General features: G+C 39.9%; 1 protein-coding gene across 2 annotated transcripts in view; it reads right to left on the bottom strand.

The window, feature by feature from the left end:
- The window catches only part of DCBLD1 (discoidin, CUB and LCCL domain containing 1), an 87,165-nt gene that overhangs the window by 14,914 nt on the left and 53,458 nt on the right, over nt 1-18,793 (bottom strand). The window contains exons 9-15 of one of the 2 annotated variants that reach the window (XM_058307327.2): nt 18,383-18,507; nt 17,160-17,307; nt 16,309-16,416; nt 14,534-14,621; nt 13,269-13,318; nt 12,370-12,489; nt 8,138-10,232 (exon numbers count right to left, since the gene is read on the bottom strand). In XM_058307327.2, coding sequence (XP_058163310.1) covers nt 9,712-10,232; nt 12,370-12,489; nt 13,269-13,318; nt 14,534-14,621; nt 16,309-16,416; nt 17,160-17,307; nt 18,383-18,507 — 1,160 coding nt within the window. In that variant the 3' untranslated portion in view covers nt 8,138-9,711. Of the gene's footprint in view, nt 1-8,137; nt 10,233-12,369; nt 12,490-13,268; nt 13,319-14,533; nt 14,622-16,308; nt 16,417-17,159; nt 17,308-18,382; nt 18,508-18,793 lie in introns of those variants that run through there. The other variant, XM_071218637.1, reaches the window with a different exon arrangement.

The raw sequence follows: 18,793 nt of genomic DNA, 5'->3' as shown, positions 1-18,793 counted from the left end.
CATACCAGGAATAAATCTCACTTGGTTGTGGTGTATAATTCTTTTGATATGCTGTTGAATTCTATTTGCAAGTATTTTGTTGAGAATTTTTGCATCTATGTTTAGAAAGGTTGGTCTGTAAATTTATTTTCTTGTGGTATCTTTATCTGGCTTCGTTATTAAGGTGATGTTGACTTCATAAAGTTGATGGCTAATTTTCCTTCCTCTTCAATTTTTTGGAAGAGTTTAAACAGGATTGGTGTTAATTCTTCTCAAAATGCTTGGTAGAATTTACCTATGAAGTCATCTGTTCCTGGAATTATTTTTGTTGGGAGATTTTTGATGACTGATTCAATTTCTTTAAATTGATTGGTTTGTTAAGTTCTTGTATTTCTTGTAGCATCAGTGTGTGTTTATGCATTTCTAGGAATATGTCCATTTCATCTAAGTTGTCTAGTTGTTGGTATACAGTTTCTCATTTTATCCTTTTTCCCTCTCAAAGACTTCAGGGATGGGTGTGTGTGTGTCAGGGGCCTCCCACTTATTCTACACCTCTGATGTTTCTTCACCCTGCCAGACTAGAGTCAAGCTCAACAGGATCTTCTTTCCCTGATGATTATACCAAGCCCGTTCCCTTGGTTGTGGTTTAGCTGGACAGTAGGTTGGGACAGTTGGAATCTCATTCATCTATTCATGCACATCACTAATTAGATGACGAGGCATTTAGCTATTTTAAGAGAGTCATAGTTACTCATACTGTTTACCCGTGCTTCATTGAATTTCTTTACTTTGACATTCAGAGCACTGGCCAGAAATTGCATCACGTCAACACCCACCGCAGGCCCTCACATCATTTTATCCTTTTATGATCCTTTTTATTTCTGTGGGGTCAGTGATAACTTCTCCCCTTTCATTTCTGATATTATTTATTTGCATTTTCTCTATTTCTTTTTTAGCCTAGCTAAAGTTTTGTCAATTTTATTGATCTACTCAAAGAACCAGCTTTTGGTTTTGCTGATTTTCTCTATTTTTTTGTTATTGTTGTTCTCAATGTCATTTATTTCTGCTCTAATCTTTATTATATCCTTCCTTCTGCATGCTTTGGGGATGGTTTGCTATTTCTTTTTTTCTTCTAGTTTCTCCAGTTCAGTTAGATCTTTGATTTTAGCTCCTCTTTTTAAATATAGGCATTCAAGGCTATAAATTTCCCTCTCAGCACTGCCTTCGTTGTATCCCTTAAGTTTTGATAAGTTATGGTCTTGTTTTCATTCTTCTCATGATATTTACTAATTTCACTTACAATTTCTTCTTTGACCTACTGATTGTTTAGGAGTGTGTTGTTCAGTCTCTACACAGTTGTAAAATTTCCCCTTTCCCATCTATTATTGATTTCCAGTTTCATTCCATTATAATGAGAATGTGCTTTATATAATTTCAGTCTTTTTATATTTATTAAGACCTGCCTTGTGACCTAACATGTGGTCTATCCATGAGTAGACCATGGGCTACTTTAAAGATCCATGAATACTTGAGAAAAATGTATAACCCTGTGATTTGGGTTGCAACATTCTGTATATGTCTGTTAGGTCTAGCTCATTTATCATATTGTTCAAGCTGTTTCCTTGTTGATTTTCTGTCTAGTTGTTCTGTCTAACAATATGAGTGGTGTGTTGAATTCTCCAGGTACTATTGCAGAGATGTCTATTTCTACATTCAGTTTTGCCAGAGTTGACGCGTGTATTTTGGGGCACCCTGTTTAGGTGCATAGATATTTATGACTGTTATTTCTTCCTGGTGGATTGTCCCTTTTATTAATATATAATGGCCTTCTGTATCTATTGTAACTTTTTTGCACTTAAAGTCTGTTTTGTTCAATATTAGTATAGCTATTCCTGCTCTTTTTTGGTTACTGTTTACATGGAGTATATTTTACCAACCTTTCAGTTTCAGCTAGTTTATATCCCTGAATCTAAGATGAGTCTCTTGTAGACAGCAAATGAATGGCTCCTGTTCTGTTTTTATTCCTTCTGTCAACCTATATCTTTTTTTGGAGAAATTCTGTGTTTTATTTTTTTAATATGCTTAAATTTTTTTTAAAAATGGTACTTAGATTACATAAATGTTACATAAAAAAATGTAGGGGATTCCCATATGGCCCTCTTCTATCCCAGCCACACTTTCCCACATTAACAGCATCCTTCATTAGTGTGGTACATTTGTTACAATTGATGACAGCCTATATCTTTTGATTGGGGAGTTTAATCCATTCATATTCAATGATATTACTGTAAATGCATTATTTATTCCATATTTTATTCTTTGGTTTTCATATGTCATATCTTACTTTCATCTTTTTACCCTTCTGGTTAACCTTTCTGCTATTCTTGCCTTCTATACTGTCCTCCAAGCCTCTTTTGCCTGTCTTTTCCTTTCAGGCTGTAAGGCTCCCTTTAATATTTCCTGAAAAGGTGGATTCTTTTTATATGAACTCTTTTAGTTTCTATTTGCTTATGAATATTTTAAACTCACCTTCATATATGAAGGACAATTTTGAAGGATAAAGAATTCTTCACTGGCAATTTTTCTCTTTCATATGCTAATTGTATTATACCACTCTTTTCTGTCTTCTCACCTCTATGGTTTTTTATGAGAAATTCATAATAAGTCTTACTGGGCATCCCTTTTATGTGATAGGTCATTTCTCCCTTGTTGCTCTCAGAATTTCCTCTTTATTTTGATGTTTGACATTTTTAGTAGAGTGTGTCTTAGAATGGGTCTGTTTGGATTTATACTGATTGGGGTGCACTGTGCTTCTTGGACATGTAAATTCTATTCTTTCATGAGCATTGGGAAATTTCCAGCCATTATTTCCTCAATACTCTTTCTGTTCCCTTTCCCTTCTCTTCTACTTCTGGAACTCCCATTATGTGTATGTTGTGGCATTTTGTGTTATCATTCAATTCCCTGAACACCTGCTCAATTTTTTCCATTCTTTTATGTTTTTCTCTCTTCAATTTCAGCTGTTCTGTCTTCATCACTTAGTCTTACTCCTATTGTTTTGAGTCTGCTGTTGTATGCCTCTATTATTATCATCATTATTTTTGGAGGTATCAGGGCTGGAAATTGAACCCAGAACTCAACCTACTGAGCCACCCAGACACCCCTCTGATATGTTTTGATCTCACCTATCATGTCTTTTATTCCATGAGCTCTGTCATGTTTCTACTCAGGTTTTCAAATTCTTCTTTGTGCTCACTCAATGTCTTCTTGATGTACCTTATCTCCTTAGCCATATTGTCTTTTTACTCATTAATTTGATTTTGGAAAATATGTATAAATCTCATTGATTAGTTATCTGGGGTTTTGATATATTCCCTGGCTTGGGCCATTTCTTCCTTTTTCTTAGTATGACTTGTCAGTTTTTGCTGATGTCTTGCCATTTGATTATGATAGTGCGTTTACTCAGATGCTCAGTTTCTCTCTCTTTTATAGGGATTCAGTCGCAAAAGGGAGGAAGGGGAGGAAGAGGGAGAAGGGGAGGGGAGGAAGGGGGAAGGATACAAAAGAAAACACCTTTTACAGTATTTGCAGAGTGCTCTCCTTCAGGGCTTAGCCATACAATTAATTTGGATCCAACCAAATCATAGGAACCTCCCTGATCCTTTCTGAACAGGCATCTGACTTGAGCATGTACATATGGCCCTGGGAATAGTTTTGAATGTCCCCTCTTCCTTAGGAAACAGTTTCCCCACAGCCCAGGAACTGTACTTGTCCTGTACCCAGCAATCTCTTGCCCCAGACAGCTCGTCTAGACTGTTTTCTCAAGACATTCTGTAGAAGAACTTGGTGAGCTGCTCTGGCACACTGAGTCCCTCAGGCCACTACCAAACTGGGCCAAACACACACGCTCCCAATTTGTGCATGAGGGTTACACTGCTTTCTCCAGACCTGAGACCAGGGATCTGCACTGGGAGCACGGGCCAGCTCTGTGTCATGCTGCTAAATGGTTGGGGAGGATGCAGCCAGGGCACCAGGAGATCCTACCACTTCTCGGTAGCCTTTTACTTGATTCAGTACTCACCCTGTTACTGCAGTCCTTTAACTATTTTCTGAAGATTTGAGAAAGATATTTTGGGGCAGGCTCTTACAATTTGTAGATCTGATTTTAATGACTTATTTTTTGGGTAAGGGAGTTGGCAAGACCTCAGAGTCAAGGGGGCAAGAGATGTGTGTAGAATGACATTGTTTTAGGACAATTGCTAATAGTAGTGGAAAGGAAACAGATAAAAGATAAGCGTAAAGTTTGAGGAGTGATGGGCCCCAGGTAGGTAGGAAGTCCTTAGTGGCCCTGCTGTGAATAGTTATGCAATGTTCTCCTGCTGCTGCAATGATATCCCAAAGTGGATTTATGTGGGAGCCTCAAGGTTTGTGGATCCTGGAAAGACAAGAGCAAAGATGTGGAAACAGAACAGTGCAAGGGATACATGCGGAATGAAATGTGACCTAAAAATGTAAAAACTAGAGAAAAAAATGGTGAGAGCAAGAGATAAAAGGTCTTAATGAGATTAATGAAAGTAGGAATAAAGGTAAGGAGCACAGAAGAATGTGTTAATGTGGTTAAATTACTGGAGATTAAGATTTCAGAAGTGGAGTTCCTGACAATAACGAGAATGTAGACATGGATGGGATATTTAAATGGAGAGGTGATTACTACAGCTGAAGTCAAGAGACCATAAATTGAAAACTGAACATAGAACACTGGATTTTCTAACATGCTCACAGAGCAGGAATGGAGAAGACTCTGAGCCAGATGAAAATCCCCACCAAATAGGGAAAGTGGCTTGTAAGATAACAGATATCATAGCAGGAAGTAAAAAGTGGTAGGTCTAGATGGTGTGAGCATCAAAAACAGAGGAAGGTTTGAATGGGCTTGAAAAAGAGAGAACCTGGATGTGGGAGTGGCATGGCAGGAAGAAGATGTGCATTGTCTCCTGGCCATACCTAGAGCATTGATGAAGAGAAAAAGAAGCCTCCAATGGGACTCTCAGGGAAATGGTGTTGAAGGATAGTTTAGACTTCAGATCGAGCAGAAAAAGGGGTGACTAATATTTTTTAAGCACTTACTCTGTACAAAACACTATGATACAAATTTGCTTTCCTAATGATACTTTTATAATGACTTCCACTTTAGAGATTAAGATGTGGGTTTACAAAGGCCAGTAATGTGTTTGACATCAAATTAAAGCCCAAGTTAAACCCCAGTCCTCTATGTGGTTCTAATGCCTATACTATTTGCAAGAAATATGCTCTCTCCTGCCTGTAGGGGAGACATTATTCCAGGAAGAGGAAGACTAGTTAGGAAGAAAACCCAGCTGCTATAAATTCCTAGGAATGTTTGAAAAAATAAAATCAGGGTTCTTGAAAAGACCTAGGAAATATCATATGCAATAAAGAAGTATCTCCAGGTATCAGAATCAAAGGAGAAACGGAAAAACAAAGTGACAAGCACTTGAGCTGATACTCTGGCTACTCCTAACCCTAACCCTAACCCCAACCCTAACCCGGTGTGGGACAAGGGAAGGGAAGGGTTTCATTCACTTAGTTGCTCAGCATTTAACTTCCATGAGAGGATACAAGAAAGAGTTTGGCCTGAGCAAGGCAGGAAGTTAGAAAAGTGAAACGGTGGATCTAAAGGAATTCTTTTAATAAGACAGATGAACAACAAATGATGAATGGAGCCTGGGTGAAATGGGAAGTCTCTCCTGAGAAATTAAAACCATGTGCCTCATATAGTTTTGGGTCCCAATTTGTAAGAACAAGGTATAGCCCCAGAGCTGCCAAACAAAAATTTAAATAAAAATTGATGCTAGCCTGGCAATACTCCTGTATTATGGTTGCCATATTTAGCAAATAAAAATACAGGACATGAAATTTTTTTTAGTATATGTATACCCCAAATAGTGCATGGGACATACCTAAACTGAAAATTTGTTGTCCAGATCACACAGACCTACCTATGTAGTCCAAGATAGTAGTCAGCAACTATACCCCCATTATTTACATTAAAACAAATGAAATTAAATTTATTAAAATGAAACAAATTTAGAATTTATTCTTCAGTCACTGTAGCCGCATGTGGCTAGTGGCTACCATATTGCACAGGTCAAAGAATTCCATTATCATAAAGTTCTATCAGACAGCAATGGACAGAGCCTTATAGATCACTGTAAGGACTTTGACTTTTATCTAAATAAGACAAAGATAACAGAACAATCAGAAAAATAATATAAAATTAGTATCTTTTGAATGACTAAAAGAAGGAATCAAGACCAAAGAAAAATACCAACACTGTGTGGAAAAAGGTAAATTTGAAAAAGAATCAGTAGGTCTTTAGAAGCTAACAAAATAAAAAGTAAAATGAAAACCTCATTGACTAAATTAAACAGCACATGAGATAGCAGAAAAGGTAATTAGTGAAATGTAGCAAAATATTTAATGTTATATCGTGAATTGTGTGAGCCACACACTGCTCCAAAAGCTTCTTTTGATTTTCACAATATACATAAGTAGGTGGATAGTATTAATTTCCTCATGTAACAAGCAGGGAAACAAAGGCACAGAGAAGTTAAGGCTTCTTGTCCAGGAATTCTGGAGTCTGTACACTTAACCACCATGCCATGTTGCCCTTCAGGAATTTACCCCAGAATTTACCCAGAATGCTATACAGACAAAAAGATGGGAACTCAGAGGGATTAAGAGGCATGGGAGATAGAATAAGAGGCTCCAGTGAACACCCAATTGGAATTCCAAGGAGAGAAAAAGGAAACAGCAAAGAGGCAAGTAGTATTGGAAAAGAGGATGGCTGACAATTTTTCATAGTTGTTAAGGATGAATCCTATGGTTTGAGAAGCACAAATCCCCAGCAGTAGGATTACAATGAGTTCATAGCTGAACACACTGTAGTCTAATTGCAAAATACCAAAGACACAGCAAAATCTTAAAAGCTTCTCAGGAAATTTAGTATTGGAACAGGAAAAGGCTGGGAGAGAGATCCATATTGGGAGACAGAGAGGGGTGCTGGGTGGCCGGACAGGTTGTGCTTTGGGCAGGATCCACTAGCAGGTTGGGAAAAGTGATTGATATGCCACTCTAGCTTCCCATTAGCAGAACTGAGCTCCTGGAGAGATTCACTTCAATTACGGGGTGAACATGGCTCTCTAGACCTTAAATATTTGTTGCATGAATGAATGCACAAAAGGAGCATTTGGGGATAGTGAGGCCAGTCTGGACACAACACTTTGATTGCTGTGATTGATCAGAGCCACCTGTGGGGCCTACAACCATGCAGTGTAAGAACAAGTCTGTCACATTCTTTTTAGGTATTTTCTGGGTTGATTATAAATATCAGTGAAAGTTTAAATAATAGTAATAAAACCCAGATGAAGTTTCAGCAGCCTCTGTGGTCAGTGGAATCTGGCTTATCAGAGCAGATAGGTTTCAGACACAATTATATAAAAAGGCAGAAAGCAATTTTTGCCTCACAAAAGAATTTGATAGTATAGAGGAAGCCAGACAACTAGTGTTACCTCATTCACACCTTATCGAATTTGCTAATGCTGCAAAACACCGAGTTAGACATAATATTTTTGCTACTCCTCTCCTCTAATTTAGACTTGGGTGTGTAGGCTTTATTGGACTTCCCACTCACCCACCCTGAGGAGGTGCTATTCCAAACCAAAGTTCTGTTCTCTCCCGTTTGTAATTATTAGATCATGAAAATGATGGATGAAGACAAGTCTATTGTAAAGAAGGGGAGTAAACTCAGATCTATTCTTATGGGCTAATATTTTAATGTTGAAATGCTAGACATAGCCTACTGAAGACCTGGGTTGGAAGAAATGCTGATAATAGAACACTCTGATAAATACTGTCTCAGTTCTCATCAGTAAGCATTGGAGGAAGACACATCAACCCCATTTTTACACAGAGGCTCAGGGTTATATAAAGAGCTCAAAATCTCTCAGCTATTTCATGGCAGACATGTCTTAATCAGAGCTCATGCTCTTGCCCCTGCACCATCTGCCTCTTTACCTAGGGCTGAGCCCGATGCCCTCAATAGCCCAGCATGCTGCGCATCAATAATAAGAGCCAGGGACGCTTTGATTTGGCATAATTTACTACAATTAGTATTCATAGAAAACCATGTAAACGCCGCAAGGTAAACAGTTTATTCTCCACAATAACCAACAGTTTGTCTACCAGGACCTTCCAGCACCCTATTTTAGACATTTAAACATTTCACAGAAAGTAATAACCATACAAATAGAATAATACGTTTTTTAGGGAAAGGGTATTTTTTGGTCCATATTTTCTATTTAAAACAAAAAACACTTTCCTCTTTGGCAAAAGAGGTTAACACTCCCCACCCCCCACCCTGGTTAATTCACAAAGCAAGGCCAGATAAAAACCACTGCACATGAGGTACAGCTGATGTCTGGCTTAATCTAGAGTTATAGACATATACCCCAGGGGGAAAGTGTTCCTTGCCAAATCAGTTCAGTTCTCAACCATCTCAGTTGAAAAGCACTATTTAGATTTGGCTTCTGTCACTTCTAAGAGCATACTTCAAACAACTCCACCCCCACCCCCCAGGGTACACTGGAAGTCACTAGAATGTGCTATTTCTGAAGAAAATCATGAAAAGTGTGGGTTTCTGACCTCAGCAATATTTTTAATCTGAGCTACAAAAACGCCTGACATAGTAATTCAGACTGTAATTGCTGTGCCACCTTCATTTCAATTTGTTGGGAAAGCAGTTGTGGTTGCTGTAAGTCACAGCATTTGGCTTTGCAGACAGTTTGAAAAGTCAGATCTGCATGGGAAGGCTGCACAGTGCCTGCCAGGGCTGAGGCGAGGAAGAAGCAAACTGTTGAGTGCCAGTTCCTCAGGGAGCCCCGTCCTCTCCAGCCTGGAGCCGCCTCATCTCCTCAGGCCACAGGGTCCACGTTTTGTGAGTGCCTGACTGGCTACCTCACATCCCCACCTGAAGTGGAGTCTAAGGAAACAGGCAGCTGCCTAGGTGGGTTGAAACAAAAAAAATCTACAAACATAATTGCTAAACAACTGCCCTGGTGTGTTTTTTGGTGCTTCAAGTAATTTCATTTCTTCCAGAAGAATGTTAAAAATGCTTTTAGTTTTAGTTATCAAAGCAAAGGAAATGAGCCAGAGTAACAAGATTACGCTTAAACAGACCTGCTGCAAATACGGCATCAGATAAAATATATTTTATAAGGGGACGTAACTATTATATACTTTTTTGCAGCAGCAGATGCACTTTTCCACTTCTGTGCAGAACTAAAATCCGATAAAGCACACTTAAGTTACTTTAATTCTGTTAAATATGAATCTGTACAGATTGCACATTTTACACCAAAGCAGCTCAATATCACAGTGAGAGAAGTGAAAATGTCATCTGAAGAGTTTCATTTTTCTAACTCAACAAAACCCAACAGACTAGTGCCCCGAGTGAGGGTCGGAACAAAATCAGCTGCACAATTCTGTAAACAGTATGAGAGGTGGTCCCTAGGACTCCACTGCGGGAGCCGATTAAATCACGCGCACGCGCGCACGCACATACACATGCACACACCCAACGTGAACAGCAGTCTCCCTTCTCCCAGGGACACTCCAGCCGGGATCTCAGTACCACAGCAGGTTTCTTTCACCTTCCCTTCACAGAAGGGCAGTCATGGCCGTGGGGTTGATGGGCTTGAGGCAGTCCCTGGGGGAGGAATAACCGTCGTTGCCCGCGGGGCACCGCTGCGGCCTCTTGGAGTTGGAATCTCCGCGCTCGGCGGCGGGGACGCCGGCAGTCTTGGGCTGGTCGTAGCCGCCCGCCGCAGGACTGGGGCTGTGTGGAATCTGGTAGTCCCGGCTGGCGGGGGCCGCGGGTCCCGGCGTGGGGGAGCCCCCCAGGGACAGGGAATGCTTGTGCGCGGGCAGGCGGTAGCCGTTCTGCGCCGAGCAGCTGCGCGCGCGCCGCCCGGGGCGCCCCACGATGGGCGTGGCGTACTCGGGCTCCGGGCAGGTCAGCGGCAGCGCGTACTCAGGCGGGCCGGCCGGCTGCGGGCAGTCGTAGTGGCCGCCGGCCTCGGCCCGCACGCTGGGCCCCGCGGCCTCGGTGTCCATGGGCCGGAAGGTGGAGCCTTTCCTCGCGACTGTTTCGGTGCCAATCATGAGAGGCTGCTGGTAATCTAAATCAAAAGAGCAGATGACACTTCGGGGCGCGCCGCCCGACGTGGGAGCAAGCCGGCTGTTTGTGGAGGGGCTGCTCTGTTTAGGATAATGGGGAACCAACTCTCCCCCAAGTGGCTAATGGGTACCAGGCGCCGAGGAAGACGGAGGTGCAAACGTCCCGGACAGGACACATTAGGGACTTCTACAACCAAAATGTCTATGTTAGGGAGCGTCAAGGGTCACAGGAACCCGGAGAAGGGAGAGGTTATGTTTCAGCCCGCGGGATGAGGAAAAATACTTCATGGAAGAAGTGGCTCTTGAAATGCCAGACTTTGTAAGTGGAAGTAAGAGTGTGAGGAAAGGAAGGAAAGGACACCTGTGAAAACAGATGTGGCCAGAGTACGAGGGACATGGCAGAGTTTGATGAAAGGAATAGGAAGACCAAAGCAACAGCTTGGGGCCTGATGATAATCTTGGTGATCATGGTAAAGCTAACATTTATTGAGGCCTTTTTCTGTGCCAGGCACTATTTTAAGATATTAAGATATGAATTAATTTAATCCTCAAAAACCTTATGAGGTAGGGGAATATACTCCATTTTACACATGGCAAAACTGAAGCAGAGAATAAACAACTTTCCCAAGATCACACAGATGACAGGTGATGGAGCCAGGATTCAAACAGAAGTACCAAGTGTGTGCTGTTAACCACTCATTAGGTTGTGGGAAGCGCTGAGTGCCTGCATGGAACTTTTATTTAATTTTGAGGAAGCCTACTGAGGATTCTAAGAGGCTGGCACAATAACGCTGGGTGGAGACAGAATGAAAAGGGAAACTGCAGAAAGGGAGAAGTAAAAAGCCGGCCTGTGTGATGAGCTGGCCCATGCGCAGTGCTGATGCGCGCAAGGAGTGCCCTGCCACGCATGTCCGCCATGTAGGGAAGCCCCAAGCGCAAGGAGTATGCCCCGCAAGGAGAGGTGCCCCATGTGGAAGAAAGTGCAGCCTGCCCAGGAGTGGCGCTGCACACATGGAGAAATGACACATTAAGAAGACGCAACAAAAAGAGACAGATTCCCGGTGCTGCTGACAAGAATACAAGTGGACACAGGAGAACACAGAGCAAATGGACCTGGGGGGGGGGGGGGGGATGGGGGGAGGGTGAGATAGGGAGAGAAATAAATAAAATAAATCTTAAAAAAAAAAAAAAAGAGCAAAGGGAAATGAAACACAGGCCACAAACAGTCTTGGAAAGACCACACTTTGGTGAGAGGAATCAGAGAAATTTATTATCAATGGCCTGAGAGGTGTGAGCAAAGAGGGCAGCCAAGGACCCTGAGGAGTTAGAAGCTAGAGCAGAGTGACTCAGAGAGTGGTCTGCGGACCCCTATAGGTCTGAGACACATTTAGATTTAGGACAGGTCTGCAAAGAGGTAAGTATGGAAGTTGAGAGACAGTGTTTAAAAATGTATAGCAATTTGACAGAATAATTTTATGTCCACTGACTCTAATAATAAAAACAAATTGGGTAGCAGGATTGATGCCTGCATTCTCCACCAAAAAAACACACACAAAAAACAAATCGGGGCTTTGAATTTTGTATGTCTTTTAAAACTTCATATTTTTGGTCATTCATATGGTATTTTACCACAGTATAAATCCATGCTGGATTGGAAAGAAAAAATTTTTAAAAGTGGATCCTTGCCACAGAGAGCTTGGGATGCTTGGCTCTGGGTGATGGCTTGCCAGGGCCCCAGAGGCCTTTCTATCACTGGAAGCTTTCCTTGTCTCTTATCTCCTCTTCCTCAAGGGAAACAACTATATTTTAGCTTTCTAGTTCCTCTTTCCCAGTGCCTTAATCAAAACCTTGAGAACAAAGATAGATTAAGTCAGGGCTTCCAGATTCCAGTAGTGCTCAGGAATGGGTATCATTTTCTGCAACTGGAAGATACTGGACCCCACTGGGCATTGGAGTAATATCTCAGTGTCAGTTTACAACTGTGCAGCCCACAGAAAGACCACTTCTTAATGTACTGCCGATTTATTGGACTGCATGTCCACAAAAGGACTTGAGTCTTATTTCTCTCCTGGTCCTCCCGTGCCAACAAGCAGCCCCTCCTACCTATGGCACCAACTGTCATGGAGTCTTGATGCTTACCCGCCATATCACTTGTGATGAGATCTAACTTTTGTGTCATGTCCTTTTCGTTATCATAGTTGATGGTAAACTCAGCTGACTGATGTCTGGAAAAGGGATATTTAATCTGCTTCCACCAGCCTGGAACAAAGATAACACAGAACAAACTGATATATTCGAAATGTAATGCACACACTCCACGAGGAGCACGGAGCCACCCCTTGAAGGTGACCGTGATAAATGCATGGCCACGGCTCTTCCCACACATGCACTGAAAGCAGCATGCTCAGGTCATTAACAACAATGATAAGCAGCATCCCAACCATGCTGTCCACCATGCCTTTAGAATGTATGTGTATATCCACGAGGCCCCAGGTTATCCTGTGTTGGCCATCTGGATGTGGTTTTCTATAATCTGCTTTAACGTGGCATTCATGACTCTTTGGAAACAGCATGGTTGGCTCTGAGACCCTTGGGCATCATATGTCGTAAGGATTCTCTGAAACCTGGACATGAGCCCTGGCCTAGTCCTTTCCCCACCTTCCCAGAATGGAAAATATAGGGGAAGTCTGGCATTACTGGGGTCAGACTACCTTCAGTGCATAGACGGAGCTTTTTAATTTCCTTTTATGACAGTGTGCTAGCCTAGACTCCAGGGACCAAAAAAATGAATGTTGATAAATGATGGAGGTGATGTTGAACAAAAATCAATAGGCCAACAGAACTCTGAATTAAAATAGAGTGAAGAGATAAAGGGACAATAAATTCCTTCCTTCCTTCTAGATTTGCTAACTCAAAGACTCTAGATCTACTTAAAAAAAGAAAAAAAACTAAATAAGTCTGGGCTATGAGACTTCTGGTAAACATACACTGTCATTCACCCAAAGAGAATAAAACTGTAGGTAGAAGTTTCAACAAACCTGTTTTCTGAGACTCAGTTGATCCACAAGGATTTCCTTTTTTCTTCCTCCTATAAAAAGAAGAAATCCTGCTGAATATATCACTTTATTTGTCTCTGTCTCCATTTACAACAAGGGGGTTGCAAGAGTCCTCAACCCATAGGATTGTTGTGTGGATTAAATGTGAGAGTAGCTGTCATGTGCTTATAACAATATATAAAAATGTACAATTACATATAAACATATCTCACTTATAATAAAAGTTACAATATTTTCACTAGAACAATATGTGCTAATTTTACTTGACTTATATATATCCTTGAAAGCAACATCTTATTATTTTCTAGCTAGCTGCACATGCCATCAATAAAATCTCTGCTTATTTTAGAAACTAATTAGGCTTAATACTTCAGATGGAAAGCACAAAGATTAAAAAAAGACAGCTGAAGCAATTCCTCATGACCATGTGCTCACTCTCCTCACTATTTACTACACCCCAGATGAAAATTTAACAGAGAAACATTAAGCTCAGATAATTGCTTGAGCTCATGAATATCTCCATGAAGCATAAAAATCAGACATTTTGTGCCCTCTCTCACTTTTGGTCAGAAAACTATTCTTCATTCTATTTGCACTAATATTCACATTTTATAGGTTCCAAAATATTTTAAAATAGAAAAAGAAATGTGAATGCAATTAATACCACTGACTTGTACACTTAAAAATGGTTAAAATGGCAAATTTTATGTTACATGTACTTTACCATAATAAAATAAAAATATGTATAAATAAAAGAGAAAACATCAGAATGCTTTCCTTTTTTTTTCTTTTTGTAGATCTAACCCATAACATTTGTTAGAATATACACACGGAGTTTGGATTTTGAAAGAGACCTAGAACTTGTCTGGTTAACCTTCTTTATTTTATACATGAGAAAACCAGGGGACCAGAGCCCACACCTCGCAACCCCCATTCCAGTACTCTTTCTGCTTTGCTGATAAGAGAAAAACATATTCAAGCAAAATACACTAATTCCAGAATATATCTTTAACATTGCTTAGCAGTTAACTCTAGGTCAAAGGCTTTTAAATGATCAGAATTGTTTATAAAATAATACTTGAGAATTTCTGCCTTTATCCAAATTGTTCTTAAACCATAACCTAACATTTTATCTTGGAAGAAATAATGCTACTCTTCTGCACCTGAATATCTGAAGAGTAAACGTTTTGGTTTTAAGGCCGTTGGCATAGGGAGAAAGGAAATTTAGAAATGTAAAAGCCACGTACATTCTAAAGGCTGTAAAGACTCCAGTTCCAGCAACCAGCAGGGCAAGGAGGAGCGCAGAAGGAATAGCAACAGTTGTGACATTTATTCCTAAAGAGAGGAGAAAGTCACCACTTTACAACTAGGAGAACTGTACCCATATTTCATTATCTAAAACTGATCATGGATTTGAAAGGGTTTGAACTGTTTAATAAGTGGAAAAAATGCATACATACTAGACATTTACTGATATTGGAAAGCAAAAGGAGAGGATTCAAAATTTAGGCAAGTAAGATTTAACTTTCTTTTTTCCCAAAGGCAGTTTCCAGTGTTCCTCAGGGATTAATATTACTACGAGCTTGTTGCTTGGCCCACTTTAGACTCTAAGAGTCAGAGTCATGGGAGAAGTATGACACTGACCACCAGGCTGGGAGCTATGCAGACAGGTGAACAATTTAAACATAGCACGGAGTTCTCAGCCTGGCTCTGGAGCTGAGTGGGTGTGGGCCTGGACAATCAGAGGCTCGGGCAACCCTGGTATCTGGTTGGCAGAACTTTGGAACTATGGACTCAAAGGAAATGCAGCCTGCTGAGCTCCAACTGCATTTCCGTCAAGCTGCCCATTTTTTGGTAACTCTTTCTGCTTTTAAAAAAGAAGGGGGTCACTTTAACAGCCACTGAAGCAGGCTCCAGGTTTGTAGAAATCAGGGAAACTAAAAGAAAAATGTTTGTTCTTCACCTCTCTTTATATGTGATTCTTGGGAAGAAAATAAAGGGATGTTCAGGAAGGGAAATGTTGTTTTAGGAAGGGGAGGAAAAAAATTAGATGTGAACAAAAAATTATGAAAATAATGGCAGCATTATTTTTTAAGAGTGAAAATTTGGGAAAAATCTAACATCCAACAATAGGGGAATGGTTGACTAAATGATGGTACATCCATATGGTAAAATACTATAAAGCTACTAATAATTGTGTTTTTCAGCTATTTAATAACATTGGAAAATGCTCATAATGTTACATGAAAAATATGCTACAGAATATACAGTATACAGAACACTACCATTTTTGTCTTAAAAGTTATAAAGATAGTTGACTGTATACAGTAGGATATGAATGATGATCATCTATGGATGCTGATTTTTATTTTCTTCCAATGTTTCCAAACTTTATAAAATTAACATGCAAATTATTTTATCTCCTGAAAAATATAAATGTACTTTTAATGCTCATTACTTTTTATATACATGTTCAAAATCTAAAAAGTATGTAAAGGTATGAAGTGAAATGCCTCCCTCCTACTTCTGTCTTCTCCCCAAATTATACTGCTTGATGTTCTTCAAGAGATAATTCATGCAAAAAAAGCAAAAATGTGTACTTATGTACTTTTTCCCTTTTTTATGCAAATGGTAGCATCAAATATATATTGTCCTAACCTTTGCTTATTTTTTTTTAAGTTGTCTATCTCAGAGAGCTTTCCATATTATTAGCAAAAGGAGTGGCCTCATTCTTTTTCCTGGCTGCAGGGTATAACTTAGATGAATATGCTATTTTATTTTTCCATAAAATATTTACCTAACATTTGAAGGACACACAAACTTGTTTCTAATCTTTTTCTATTTACAGTGTTGCTATGAATAACTGTAGATATACATCAATTTACATATGTGCAAGTAACTCTGGACTGTCTGCCTCCACACATTTATATGACAGAAAAATACATTTTGTTGAGGCTCCTGTTATCCTGGGTAGAGTGCCAGTTATGCTCCTTATGAAGTCACAAAACAATAGCTGCTCTACCTGTGGGCATTTCTTCTGAGGGGATGGGTTTTGTGATTGTCTCATCTTCTCTCTCAGTTGAAACATGAGTAGTCTGACTTGTCTTGAGCCACAGAAACGAGTCATTACCTGAGAGGGAAGGGAAGAGATGTTGGAAAAGCTCATTAGTGAAAACAGTCTATGAAAGGAGTTGATCAGACTCCAGTAACTCATGGATTCACCATGAGCCCTACTGTGGCAATCTGATATTATTTATGAATTCCAAAAAGAAATATAAATTATGTTTGTAAACTGCTCTGTTCTTCTGGCAATGATAACCCTTTGATTGTATTAGATTCCATGAGCTGTCTGATTAAATTTTGTTAAGATTAGGGCTTTGATCCAACCACATCATAGAGTGTGACTCAACATCGAGTCCCAGGGCTGAAAAAACAGACTCTTACACAGAAGCAGACACATAGAAGAAGATATAAAAGAAGAGAGGATGCTCCACAGACACAGTCCAGGGAAGAGAGATGAGCCCGATAGTCTACTGCTGACCCTGTGGAGAGAACAGAGCAGCTGAGCCCGGAAAGAAATGAGCTCTGGGGAGAGTTATGAGCCTTAAACCAGCCTACAGCTGAGATCTGAAGAAACTGGGACCACGGAGCCTTAAGAGGAAGGAGGAAGGCTCAACCCTTGCAGACACCGCCTGCCATCTTGTGTCAACATGTGGCAACAGACTTTGGGTGAGAAAGTACCTTTTATGGTACCTTGAGTTGGACTCTTTAGGGCCTAGTAACTGTAAGCTTCTATACCAAATTAATACCCTTTATAAAAGCCAACAGAGTTCTGGTACTTTGCATCAGCACCCCTTTGGCTAATATTCCTACCTTGTGTAATCTGACAGCCAAAGAGCTCCACTTTCAAGGCTATCCTCTGGTGCCAGGTCTGGGGGACGACCCGCACATATCTGGCCAAGATGGGAGGGATGAAATTGTTCTGCACTGGGTCCCGAAAGTTAGAGTTGCCCTGAAACACCTGTAGAAAGAAGTGACTTTAACTTGAAGATTGTTATTTTTTAGGTCTTTATCAACCCATTCATACCTGGTTATATAAAACCAAAGTAAGGATTCTATGTCAGTTGCATTTTTTTTGCATACTCTTGATATTGAAGATATGAGGCTTTGCAAACAAAGGCCAAGCTATCTAACTCAGGTGACCTTGCTAATCTGTTTTCTTATTTAAATCTCATTTCAGATGAAGTTAAAATTGCCCAGACAATAGCCAAAAAGTGAAAAACAACCCAAGTGTCCATCAACGTATGATAACCAAAATGTGGAATATATAAAATGGGAAAATATTCATCCATAAAAGGAGTTATAACGCTACAACATGGAAGAACCTTGAAAACATTATACTAAGTGAAATAAGTCAGACACAAAAGGACAAATAATGAATGATTGCACTTACATGAAATAGCTAGAATAAGCAAATTCACAGGGGACAGAAAGTAGATTAGAGGTTATCAGTGGTTGCAGGAGGATGAGGAATGGGGAGTGATTGCTTTAGGAGTAAAGAGTTTCTGCTTGAGGTGATGAAAGTTTCAGTAATGGAAGGTGGTGATGGTAGCACACATTGTAAAAACAATTAGTGCAACTGAATTGTATGCTTAAAAATAGTTAAAATGGCAAATTTTATGTTATATATAACCATACACAAAACAATTACCTAGATGTTGATCTTTCTACATTAATATGATGGTACTGATTGACAACTGCAAGTCATGAACTCTCACTTTTCCCATTCCCCTCCTAATTCATCTTATCTAACAGCATACCAATACAAATTTCTAAGTCCCAACTTTCACCACACCATACAGAAGTAATCATTGTAAGTTATCAACTTTCACTTCCCAAGAAAATCATAAGTATTCATTCCTGAGGTAGAAAAGAATCAAATATCAAGGATATCCTAAGGTTTCTATGGATACTTATTCTTCATGCTCCAAGAAGCATTGCCTCTATTAATGAAGAATAGAATGTAAACATACTCATGAAAATATTTGGAGGCCTGCTCTCCCTACTCAGCTTTCTTTTCATGCAGTTTCCCTTACCTTTTCTTCATTATTCACAATTCCTTTATAGGTTTTCCACTTGGAGTTGTTGTTTTTGAAGTTCATCACAAAACTCTTAACATAAAAGTTGAAATTTGACAGTGTGGATCCTGTGGTCCTAATTCCTTATCAGAAAATATTATTTATAGATTAGATCTTTTTGATCAATTTTTTATTATGTTTTAAAGATACATAGATCACACAAAATGTTACATTAAAAGATGTAAGTGGTTCCCATATAATCCACTCCCCACACCCCCACTTCAACAACTTCTTTCATTAGTGTGGTACATTCATTGCATTTGATGAGTACATTTTGGAGCACTACTACACAGCATGGATTATAGTTTATGGTGTAGTTTACACTCTCTCCCAGTCCATTCAGTGGGCTGTGGCAGGGTGTATAATTTC

The sequence above is a fragment of the Dasypus novemcinctus genome, chromosome 11, assembly GCF_030445035.2.
Source record: "Dasypus novemcinctus isolate mDasNov1 chromosome 11, mDasNov1.1.hap2, whole genome shotgun sequence".
In the NCBI taxonomy this organism is placed as follows: Eukaryota; Metazoa; Chordata; class Mammalia; order Cingulata; family Dasypodidae; genus Dasypus; species Dasypus novemcinctus.
This window is presented reverse-complemented; position numbering and strand designations above follow the sequence as displayed.